This window comes from Eleutherodactylus coqui, chromosome 8, assembly GCF_035609145.1.
Source record: "Eleutherodactylus coqui strain aEleCoq1 chromosome 8, aEleCoq1.hap1, whole genome shotgun sequence".
NCBI classification, from domain to species: domain Eukaryota; kingdom Metazoa; phylum Chordata; class Amphibia; order Anura; family Eleutherodactylidae; genus Eleutherodactylus; species Eleutherodactylus coqui.
The window spans coordinates 122,621,891-122,634,685 of NC_089844.1; the positions used below are offsets into that span (position 1 = coordinate 122,621,891).

A 12,795-nucleotide genomic window follows, 5' to 3' on the forward strand; every position below is an offset into this window, starting at 1 on the left:
TGACACAATGATTGTGTTTTCCAGAGATCAGCCGAGCACAGTAAATATGGAAGAATTAGTGTTAAGTGCTATTATGAGACTTCAGAACAGAAGCTGTACGTGGAGGTGCTGCACGCTGCGGATCTTATTGCACTTGATGCAAATGGTGAGGAACATAAACATATGAAGTGATTACTCGAGTATGTCTGAGTTATTCTTCAATTGCCTTCTCCGTTTTATCTATGCATTAGATTTATGAAAATCAACACAGCACTGACCTCCATCCCTGTCAGCTGGTTGTAATGTAGAAACCGTAGGGGGAATTTATCAAAGCTCTGCAGTAATTTTCTGTTGTCAAAAAGTTACAAATTTTTGTGCAAGTAGGGTTTTGCTCAAAACTTTTGTGACTGTTTGCTATTGTATGCCCCTGCCTTCAGTTTTTCAGAGTGTCTAGAAAAACAGCAGGGCTCGAGTGCAGCGGGGTTTTTAGACAGGCTTATGAAATGCAACTTTTTTTAAAAATTGCAAAACTTGTCGCAATTTCACTCCATAGCTGGATGAAAATAAAAAGCAATTCCACATTTCTAGACCTATTTAAAGATGTGACTAATCTAATCAGTGTGCAATATTTGAGAAATCTGTTGCAAATAACGGCAACGACTGCAGCAAAACTGACTTAAAAAAACGCACATAATAAATCCTGCCTCCATGTACACAGCATAAAGAGGATTAGCAAATATAGCAAACACAAAGTAATAGGTCTGTATGGGTTTTTAGCCTTGGCCAGTGTCATTGCTTCATCTCCCATGCAATGCTGCTGCAGGGGACTGAATAATTGTAGCTGGATTCCCCCAGTTTACAGCAGAACACCCTGTGATCAGCTTATATTCAGGCACTGTCCAAAAGAGACAACCCCTTAAAGGGAACCTGTCACAAATTTTTCAACAATAAACAGGGGGTATTATTAAAAATAGGATTTTTGTTACTTACCATAAAATCCATTTCTCATCACATTCATTGGGGGATGCAGCAAAGCCTCGGGTACAACTGCTACCACTAGGAGGTGGACACTAAGCGCAAAAATTAATTTGTCCTTCCCACCAGCTATACCCCTCCTGCAGGCACTGAGTTAAATCTGTTTGTATGAAAGCAGTAGAAGAGAACAAATGAATACATGAAGTCAATAAATACAGACCGCAACCCCCCCCCCCCCCCCCCAATTATTCTAGATAAGAACCAGGCCGGATTGAGGATCTCTTCTGGAGGAAACCAGGAAAGTTGATAATGAATAAACATTGGGGTGGGTGCTGTGTCTCCCAATAAACGTGATGAGAAATATTTTTTAAAGTAAGTAACAAAAATCCTATTTCCTCATATGTGTCATTGGGGGACATAACAAAACCTTAAGACATTCTAGAGCAGTACTCAAGGGGTGGGAAAAGGAAAAAGATAGTGCGGACAACCTGTTGCCTGAGGGCAAGATGTCCACCAATGGATGCAGAGGAATGCTTTTTATTGGACTAGAGAGAAGGAAGACTGGGAAGTGACCCCGTTTACTAGGTAGCCAAAGAACTTGCCGACTGTCAAGAGCAACTGCAAATTTAGTGGAATTTTGTTGACCAGGAAGTGTGGTGCGCTTATCTGAAAGTGGATATGGACAAATTAAAGGTCATTTTACGTGGGCCGAGAATCTCATGATTTTTGTTTGCCCAAGCAGACGAGCTAGTGATGTCATCGCCAGCTCATCTGTCCTTGTGCAGCCTGTTTAAACGGTACGATTCTCATTGAGAGTCATGCAGTTCTTATGCACTAGTCCATCAGTGTTTCACATTCCTATGTAGCGCCACCTATTGGATGACAGCATTCCTGCAAATCAATGTCTGACCCTTAATACAGGTCTTTAGAATAATGATTGGGAATTGAAAGCCAAGCCAGAATCCATACACAGACAACTGTTTCAGGGTTATTGCCCCTCATTAGTATGCAGTAAGATCCTGGCTTGGCTAGTGAGAGGCCTATGACATGGGTCAGAAGGGGGTATCATCACTCCTTAAGGGGAGCCCCTAGAAGGTGAGGGAGGAGACTTATAAGCCATGCATGCTCCCCTGTGAAATATATACAAGTAAGGAAGATGAAACAATATCTCTGCAGTGCCACCTATTGGATGGCAGTATTTCTGCAAATCAATGTCCGACCCTTTATGCAGGTCTTTAGAACAATGATTGGGAATTGAAAAACCAAGCCATAATTTTTCAATTCCCAATCATTGTTCTATGGAGCATGCATGGCCTTATAAGTCTCCTCACTCACCTGCTAGGTGCTCTTCATAAGGAGTGATGATACCCCTCCCGACCCACATTCCTATGTAAAAAACACTGAACGATCAGTGTTTAAGCTGCACGATCCGGCGCAGATTTTTATGCCGGCTGATTCTCGCTTGTCCTTAAGTCCTTTGAGCTGAGCGATTATCGTTCAGTTTCACTCATGTGAATGATTTTCTGTATGATAATTCTTTGTCTACACGGAGAGTAGGCAAAGATGTAAGATGGAACCAGTTTAGGTGGAAGAAGAGAAAGGGAGAATTACCCTGTGTTGATTGGTCCTTGAAATGCATCCTTGACCCAATTATAGTCTAAGTAAAGGTAGAATAGCAGACAGAAAGCACAGTATCAGTCATTATTACTGAGGATATCTGATTGTTGCACAAGCCGAAGTCAGAGACAAACCTCGACCCTTAAAAAGGTGTAAGGACAGGCAAGAAAGAAAAAGCAAGTATGATGTGTTCTCCATTTGATATCAACAACAAAGCGAGGTTATGGATCAACGTTAAAAATTACGTTTGACCTTCACTCTCTCAAGTATAACGGGACCCATGCTGTGGTCCACTGTATTCTAGCCTGTTAATATTGGCCGTCTGCTCCCAGATGAATAAGATTAGGATAACTGTAACACGTTACTTAGTCCACCATAGTATGCTGGTTGCCTGGTGGCGATGTGGGTGTGTTGCTCAGTTGCCTAGGTAGACCATTGTTGCCGTATTCTCCGAGTGATCCAGAGTGAAGAACTAACAGTAGATCTTATGCCTTATGGACAAAAGGATGACTTAAAGTTCCAGGATGATGATTAGCAGCAAGGATTCCTGCAAGATCTGTACCACGGGAATAAAAATGGCCAGAATCCCCTGAGAGGGGAATGGGTCTCACTGAAGAGTAAACAGTGCCGGAGAATCACGCAGCAAATGTTCAAGCCTCTGTTCCATGAAGATGAGATAACTCCCAGAAGAGGAGAATGAGGGATTCAGAGAAGGATCCACTGTATGGAGGAAGAGCAAACTGTCCAAGGCTTGCATGCAAAATGGGAGCAACTTTTCTTCTTTTTTTTATAATGGACCAGTAGGGAGGCTAAGATTTAACAGATAATCCCCGTGAGGATTTCATATTGTGTCCTAAAAACATTGTGTCAGGGCTGGCCATTAAACCTTTGTAAGACATTTAAGACTTAAGTCTTGAGACTTTAGGCATATTGAACACACTGACTAGTTATGATGATATTATACAGTACCTAGTCACTTCCCAGGATGACAGGAGATTTGGCTGCTTGGCTTTTGCATAACAGCAAATGATAATGTTCCCCATTAGTAAAAAAAAGTAACATTTAGTACAAGATGCTGAGTTGCTATCAAACCTGTCTTCATTCAAAACAGGATGCAGGAACTTACAACAGCAATGCTTGCAGAAAAAAGTTTAGACCGAAGTTTCACTTCTGCAGTAAAGGCTCTGATAGCGCCGATCCCGCATGAAAGGTCGGAGTAAAAGCTTTGCATGCAGGACCTCCAATTCCAACTGGCCAAACGCTGGTCAGGAGAACATAAACAGAATAGAACATACAGTGGAATCTGTTTGGCCAGGGACCTGTGCTCTCCTTTTACGAAGCGGGTAAAACAGAATCCCCTAACGAAGAAACCACTAGCACTGAGAAGAGGGAATGATGTGTGTGTGGCACGCTCCACGAATGTGAAGACTTCTGGGTTTTTTCGTAGTCACAGAGGACACTGGTAGGAAATTGCTCGTCCTTAGGAGGAGTCGCAGTGGTTAAGGGGCAAACAAACATAGCTACAGAAAAGTGTTTACGGCTGATTTGTCTGTGTCACCTGACAAGTCTGCTGAAGTATCCTCTCAGTGTCATGCTAGAGGCAAGATATTACTAGGAACTGTGTGGGCTCGGACTCGAAGAGTGTTCCAACCATGCTGTGCTGTGTTGGCCGTTGTACTACCCAGAAGTTTTAAGTCTAGTGTAGTACGAAAGTCTGCATATAGATAGTAAAAAAGATGGTTCATCAATGCCAGCAATGACTGCATAACATGTCAGTTACACAATCTGAAAAGACTGGCAATAGAGTTGACTACTGATCACTCGAGCTCCGCCTTTGGAGGGGGAGGGGGGCAGATGGCTGTAGGTATTGGGCTATGACAGGTATCTAGACATTATTTCCCAAAGGAAGGGATTAATGAGACTGAGTGTGATAATGGAGCAACATGTCAAAAATTATCTGATGGCACTACTATAACATCTAAGAAAAGGAGCTGCCTGATATCCGTTGTAACTGTGTGATCATGTTAGATATTTGCAGTCACTATGTAACCATATTACATGTAGACTGTGGGCATGTGATTACCCTTCCACAGAAAGGAATACGACTGTTCTAAGTGATTGACTTAGATTCTTCCATGACCTACAGTAGGTAACCATACCATCTGAAGCACCCAAACTGTATAATCATGTTAGATGGAGTCTAGCAGTAACGCAGTGATTCATCCTATAGAAGGTGTATTTTGGATGGCTGGTGCTTGCAATTGCTTTGTAATCATATCAGATCCCACATCTTGCGGTAATACAATTACTCCTCAATGGAAGGGGTAATGTGGTTGGTTGGTACTTGCAGACACTAGGCAACTGTATCAGATATAAAGTCTGGTAGAAAACACAGCTGTTCCCTGATGTTTGTTCTTCCTAAGGCCTCCCTCACACAGGCGTTTGCAGAAATGCAGTGTTTTTCAATGCTGAGTTTATTGCAGATTCTGCTCGGTTTCAGCAGCGCTGGCATGCGTTATGCAGCGTTTTGGCTGTGTTTTCAGCACAGCCAAGACTTCTGATAAAAGAAAAAATCAAAACTCACCTAACTGGTGAAGTCGCTGTCGGGACCTTGTGATCCAGCCGATTGCTCTGATTGGCTAAGCGCCGCTGATTGACAGCTGGCTGAGCCAATCAGAGCCAGCACTAGATGCATCCAATCCCAGCCATTCAATGAATGAATGGCTGTGATTGGGCGCATCCAGTGCTGGCTATGATTGGCTGAGTGGGCTGTCACTCAGCGGCGCTCAGCCAATCAGAGCAATCTCTCGTTGGAGACAGGGATTTCTAATCCCCTGCTGGCTGACAAGTCCCGAGAGCGCCGCCGGAGACAGCGACATCACCTGCAAGGTGAGTATTGATTTTTTTTTTTTTATAACTCAGACAGTGTAGCTAGGACGTTTAGCGCTGCCAAAGGCGTAGTACCAAGTTATGCCGCCGATTCATTTCAATGGGCAACACAGGGCTAAAAATGGCCAAAAATAGAACATGCAACGCTGCCAAAGCGCAGCCTTGAAGACGCTGCGTTTTCAGCCTTGTGTGAGCCGTCCCATTGAATTGAATGGAACTATTGTACAGCGTTTAGCGTTATGCTGAAAAAGCAGTGCTAAACGCTATACAAAAACGCCTGTGTGAGGGAGGCCTAACACGGGAAGGAAGATGCAAGCGTTAGACTTGCACTCGCTGCATAGTATTTCAGATCTCAGTCTAGCAGTAAAACCCTCCTTCCTCCATGGGAAGGGGTAGTGATGCTGCCAGACTCTTGTATTCAATGCATAATACTGCCAAAAAGGGTCAATGTGACTGTCCAATATTTGCAATCGCTGCCTAATCATCCTGGACTAGAGTCTAGCAGTGATATCAATACCATTGCTCCTTCAATCAAACAGGGTAATGTGATGGCTGGTGTTGATATCACTGCGTAGGCATATTATATACATTATCCAAGTTATGGAAGGTATATGTGTTCAAACGCACTTTACAACCAATAGAGCTGTCAAATAAAGAGGTCCGTCAGTAAGTAATATGTCGATCCTGCATTGGAAAGGGTTATAAAGCTCCTAGTGTCCGCCATAACGATGAATGCACATGATACCAATTCCAGAAAGCAATAAATGTACCCTCCAGGAGAGTCTACTGCTCCTTATGAGTTGTCAGTGAATCGGAGACAAAGACTTACATATTATACATAGTAACATAGTTCGTAAGGCTGATTGAAGACAATGTCCATCTAGTCCAGCCTGTCTAGCCTCCTGTTTTGTTGATCCAGAGGAAGGCAAAAAAAACCAAGAGCAGAAGTCAATTTGCCCTTTTGGGGAAAAAATTCCTTCCTGACTCCCTAATGGCAATCAGACTGTTATCTGGATCAACCCCTAATAGTTCCTACCTGCCTGTATACCTGGATTAACAAATAACCTTAGATTTATAGCCTATAATATCCTTCCGCTCCAGAAAGACATCAAGTCCCCTTTTAAACTCCTCTAAGGATTTTGCCATCACCACATCCTCAGGGAGAGAGTTCCACAGTCTAACTGCTCTAACAGTAAAGAACCCCTTTCTATGTTGGTGATGAAACCTGCTTTCCTCTAAACGTAGCGGATGTCTTCTTGTTACCGTTGCAGTCCTGGGTATAAACAGATCATGGGAGAGATCCTTGTATTGTCCCCTCATGTATTTATACATAGTTATTTGGTCGCCTTTTAACCTTCTTTTTTCTAGAGTAAATAATCCCAATTTTGATAGCCTCTCTGGGTATTCCAGTCCCGTAATTCCATGTATTAGTTTAGTTGCCCTTCTTTGAACCCCCTCTAATACCGTAACATCTTTCCTGAGCACCGGTGACCAGAACTGTACGCAGTATTCCATGTGAGGCCTGACAAGTGCCTAATATAATGGAAGGATAATGTTCTCGTCCTTCGCCCCTATACCTCTTTTAATGCATCCCAAAACTTTATTTGCCTTTGCAGCAGCTGACTGGCATTGGTTACTCCAGTTTAGTCTACAATCCACTAGTATCCCGAGGTCTTTTTCCATTTCACTTTTTCCTAGCGGTACCCCATTAAGTGAATATTGGTAACTATCTTTAATCACTGTAACATGACACAGTTGACTCTCTTTATGACTTAATGGCATGTCAGATACAGAGTCCAAGGAAGGGTGAAGCAAACCCAATAATGTCAAGGGCCTAAGACCCAAACAAATATCCAGGACTCAGAAGTCTCAAAAAGGGTTGCGAAATAAAAAGTAAAATGTGTGAAGGGTAAAAAAAATGGTATCTTGGCTCTGCTCTCCAATGAAGGTCACGAAAGAGTAGAATAAAATATACAACTTCTCTTTTATTAAACAAATTGAAAACCAGCAGAAGATACTATTTCGAGATGAATCTCTTCATCAGTCAAGCTGAGTAAAACATCATTTTTGGGGTTGGGGAATGGGGACCCAAAAGTGCTAGTGGTACCTGAAAGGACCAGTGATCTGCAACTGTAATGTCGCAGGGTAAGGCAGTGCCAACCACAGCATCAGAGCCTAAAGGAGCGGCAGTGAGAAGTTCACCTCCTCTTATCTGCTTGGGAGAAGGGGGAGATGGGAGGTGAGGGGTGGTAGTGCCATACTTACGAATCCCGTTTACTCACCTTGTCTTCATTTTCTTCATTTCAGCTCCCAGCCAGGGGATAAGAGCAGAGACCTAGAGAGCAGGAAGGCCCGCCTGCTATGGGCCTGCAGGAGGGGTAAACTGTATCTCAGTGCCTGCAGGAGGGGTATAGCTAGTGGGAGGGACAAACTCTTATTGTGCTCTGTGTCCATCTCCTAGCGGCAGTCGCTTTACCCAATGACACAGACAAGTAATTGTCTGTGTGCTGTTCACTCCAAAAAACCTTTACAGCAGCACTTCTAGTATGATGTCACAAGCACATGGAGGGTCAATGTAAGCAGAATGGTCCCTGTACAAACAGTCAATTGGGAAGGCTTTGGCTCCACCACAGTGACTCCGAGGGCCCAAGTAACAGATTGCACATGCAGCTGTGAAGGTATGTTTTTGGGGCTGAATGAGACAATTGCAATTTTATTAACTACATATGTAGAATGTTTGTAAAAATTGCTAGACCATCATGCTCCCTGTTTATCTCAAAAACTGGTGACGGGTTCCCTTTAAAATTTGAAAGGGGGTGCTGTTGCATTTGTGTCTACAGCCAGCATTTGCAAAAAAGCAGTACTGTAAGTGACAGTTTGACACAAACAACTGTGTATCGAGAGTTTAAAGAAGGCCGTTTACTTCTAATGATCTCTGCAGCATTATATAATGTACATATGATAATATGCTATGTATACTAGGAGCCTCTTTAAGATATATGCTATATGTGATCGACTATCTGCAGATGATTTCTATGTCTAATGCTATAATATTCTATAGGTCTTAGTGATCCCTTCGTCATCATTGAGCTCTGTCCCCATCATATTTTCCCAATGGTGAAAGGTCAACGAACACAAGTTAAAGCTAAAACTTTACACCCAGTGTATGATGAGCTGTTTTACTTGTAAGTATATGAGTAACAGTTTTCTTCTATTTTAAAGGGAAAATATCCCTAAACTATTATAATTGTATGGGTAGGTGAAGAGAGATAATTTCAGTGATGTAATGATCATCTCTGAATTCACTTTCACTTCCCCGCAGCAAGCCGGCAAATAGCCTGTGCACTGTAGTCTAATGAAGCATCTAGGAGTCCCCTGCGGGGGTTGTCAGAGTTTAGGAGTCTGGGGGGTGTATTATAATTAGAGATGAGCGAGCATACTTGCTAAGGGCAAATACTCGAGCGAGTACTTGCCTGCTTGTCTCAAAAGATTCAGGTGCCAGCTGGGGTGAGCGGTGAGTTGGAGGAGTGAGCAGGGGGGAGCAGGGGGTGGAGAGAGAGATTTCCCCTCCGTTCCTCCCCGCTCTCCCCCGCCGCTCCCCACCCGAATCTTTTGAGATGAGCAGGCAGGTACTAGCAAAAGGCAATACTCACTCGAGCATTTGCCCTTAGCGAGTACGCTCGCTCATCTCTAATTATAAAGCAGAGCACAAATTGTTTGCAGGTTTACTGTGGGGAGTGAAAGTGAGTTCAGATATAATAATGACATGACTGGAATCTGGCTCTTCCGCTTTCCACTCATTATAGTAGCTGCAAGGGAGTTTTCATTGTTACACATTCTCTTTATGGACCATGTAAGGAGTCTAGAAGTCCTCACTCTATGACCCATGCTCTACCTACCTTATGGTTTACCCTAGATCTGAATCCCATAGGCTAAAGTGCAATGTGAGGCAGATGAGGGCTCTTAGAGAAAGCATGGTTTTATTTTTCATCTCAGCATTGTTCCCTTATGTAAATGTAGTTCCTGTTGCTTATATGGCAGCGATATATTCTTCAGCACTCCACACCCTTAGGAGGGTCCCTTTCTAATGGCACAGATAGGTTGTGCTCCTTTCCCGTGAAGCCACAACTAACCGGAAAAGTATTGATTTTTTTTAATTGCATCCACTGAAAAAAGTCACATCATAAGTGTGCCGTAAAGCATGTAAGACAGTTTTCTGGTGTACTATTCAATAGTAAATTTGCCCCTCCGTGCATAGTAGACAACGCGTTTAAGTATGTTAGTGTTTGGGAGGAAATCTGTGTAAGCACAGAGGGAACATGCAAACTCCATGCAGATGTTGCTCTGTATACTTTGTATAGATTTACTTTTTACATTTTCCACTTGATGAGTATATGTAAAATAAGCTGCGTGCCCCTAATATACTGTAATGTCTTCCACAGCTCAGTCTCGTCAGAGCAGTGTCGGAGGAAGTCTGCCTGCATTGTCTTTACTGTCATGGATCATGATTGGCTCTCCACTAATGACTTTGCTGGTGAGGCTGTCCTTCCCATGAATGTCATCTATGGATTAAATCGGCCTCATATTACGGGTGGTGTGAAAAACGTCCAGCCCACAGTCCTGAAACTGACAAGACCTAAGGCCAATGGTAATGTGATATAGAAGTGGTGTTCAATGTAAAGACACTGGGTTACAAGCAGGTCGCCACTATGCACACATGATTGGATGCTTAAAGTGACCCTCTGGTTCTGAAAAAACAAAGTTGGCTGCACCGCTTCTTTGACTAGCTGATGCACACCATGCATCATTAGTATAAAACACTAATGCAAATAAGGTAGATGGAACAATACCTCTGCAGTGCCACCTATTGGAAGGCAGCATTCCTGCAAGTCAATGTTAGACTCTTTATATAAGCCTTGTAATAATGACTGAGAATTGAAAGCCAAGACAGATTCCATACACACACAGTTGTTTTGGGGTGTTTGCCAGAAACCTACTGCACACTGATCAGGGGTAAACACCAAGTAACCACTGAATGTGTATGGATTCTGGCTTGGCTTTCAATTCCCAGCCATTATTACAAGGCTTGTATAAAGAGTCTAACATTGACTTGCAGGAATGCTGCCTTCCAATAGGTGGCGCTGCACAGGTATTGTACCATCTCCCTTATTTGCATATTACCCAGAGGAGCATGAATGGCCTTATAACTCTCCTCACTTACATACATTCTAGGTGCTCTCCCTAAGGAGAAAAGATAGCGTTCCTATAAAACACAGTACATGCTTGATTGATCAGTGCTAGCTACATGAGAGTGTAGTGTCTTAGGCCAGCTTCATATGGGTGTATTTGTGCGCACAATACATAGAGAATAGAACCCAGTAATTTCAATGGGTTTGTTCACATTTTTGTATTTTGTGCACACATTTTGGTCGGGCAAAAAAATAAATAGTACATGCTCTATTTTTCTGCATATTTGCACACGAAAGGTTCCCACAGAAATCAATAGGGCTGGTAGGGGAAAGCGTGCGCAATATGCAAGAAGTGTGAAACACTGCATAATTCTGCTGGAAACAGAACACATCTGGAACTCATTAAGAATAAATAGCCATTTCAATCAGTCTTGGTTTGCCTTGAAGAAATGAACATGTCTTGCGAGTGCAAAAAGTACAGTAGAATACGCGGACGCAAACAAGCATCATTCATTCTGCAAAAACGCTGTACTTAGGCGTGCAAATAAACATTAACTCAAGTGAAACCGGCCTTAGCTTACTGATACATACTAATGAACGGTGTGCATCATGTAGTCAGAGAAGCGGTGAGCCCATCCTTGTTTGTCCGGGAGTGGAGGGATGCTTTAAGCTAGGGGCGTAGCTAAAGGCTGAGGGGCCCTGATGCAAAACGTGAGCTAGGGCCCCCCCCCCCCCTCTATCTGTTTCTGTACCCGTACCCATACCTAAACCATGCTGCACAGAGACATAACTTGAAGCTTCTGGGCCCCAATGCAAAACCTGTAACAGGGCCCCCAACTATAATGCTTTATTCATAGTACTGGGCTCCCTATATGGAGAAGAGAGGCCTTATGGGCCCCCTAAGGCTCCTGGGCCTGGGTTCGACCGCATCCCCTGCACCCTCTATAGTTACGCCCCTGCTTTAAGCCCTTGTCAAGCCAACACGGTTATGCATGTGCATGACCACTTCATTCATTTCAATAGGATGGCCAGAGATGGCGAAGTACTTGTACACCTCCAGCAGTTCAATAGAAATTAATTGACAGTGCACACGCGTGTCCATCACTCTGTTCATTTGGGGACATATGAGGCCTCTGTTCTTGTGATCATTGGGGGTCTCCGAGGTCAATCCCCCACCGATCAGATATTCCTATCCTATAGATAGAGGATCAGTACTTTTTTGTGGGCTAGCCCTTTAAGGAATGGTTAATTGGTTGCTATGGACAACAAGGCTAGTTTCTTTTTCAGTTTGGATACATTTTCCAATTTTTCTTTAATACTGAAAAATGTGTTTCTTTCCTTTTAGTGAAGTCAATATTGAAGATGCTGGATGGCCGACTAGACAAAGAAGCACAAGATTTTGTGAAGAAACTTCGGGAACTGGAGAAGTTTATGGAAGACGACTGAAAGCCTATTTATACTGTAAAAAAAAATTGTAAATATCTTAACCCCTTGGCTGCCAGGGGAAGACAACACAATTGTGCTGTATTGTGTCAAAAGCTCCTTGGGAAGGGAGCAGATGAAACGTACATAACTTTATGACTTTTCTTTGTTATCTATTGTTAGGTTTTTGGTCTGTTTTTGAAAACTGAAGTTTTATCTATTAAGTGTTAATTAAATATTGTAATAAGCGATGTGTCATGGAATCGATTTCTGTTTCACCGATCAAGTAAAGATCTATTGTCTTAAATCTATTCAGTGGAAATTCTGGGATCCACCAATATCCAATACTGGGCATGGAGTACAATGGCAATAGTGACATAGACATGGCAAAGTGATTGGCGCCACCTGCTGGATTGGATTACACACAACATACAATTTTAGTGCAGATGGGCAATGCCACTGTATATCAGATGGAGAACAATTCCTAAAAAGAGTCATGGTAACGCTCTCTGGCTAGTACAAAGAACAGGCGGGAAGTGCATTGGTATTTTTCAGCCCAGCCTGTTCCTGAAAAGAGTTAAATGAAAATTGCCGATTTGACTTTTGGCACACAGTAAAAGTCAATTTCACAAAGTTAACTTTAGACCTGAGTTTTAACACCATGAGCTATTTTTACTAATGGTGTGAAGAAGCTGTAGAAAGCAAAAATGCCCCAATCACAAAG

The 12,795-nt window shown here is 42.9% G+C and overlaps 1 protein-coding gene across 1 annotated transcript in view; it reads left to right on the plus strand.

Annotated features, from left to right (window-relative positions):
• The window catches only part of BAIAP3 (BAI1 associated protein 3), a 176,421-nt gene extending 164,213 nt beyond the window's left edge, over positions 1-12,208 (plus strand). Inside the window, exons 30-33 of the mRNA XM_066577504.1 lie at positions 25-145; positions 8,522-8,645; positions 9,903-10,108; positions 11,995-12,208. Of these exons, the coding sequence (XP_066433601.1) occupies positions 25-145; positions 8,522-8,645; positions 9,903-10,108; positions 11,995-12,095 (552 nt within the window). The 3' untranslated portion in view covers positions 12,096-12,208. The remainder of the gene's footprint in view (positions 1-24; positions 146-8,521; positions 8,646-9,902; positions 10,109-11,994) is intronic.
• Positions 12,209-12,795: the final 587 nt, after the last annotated feature.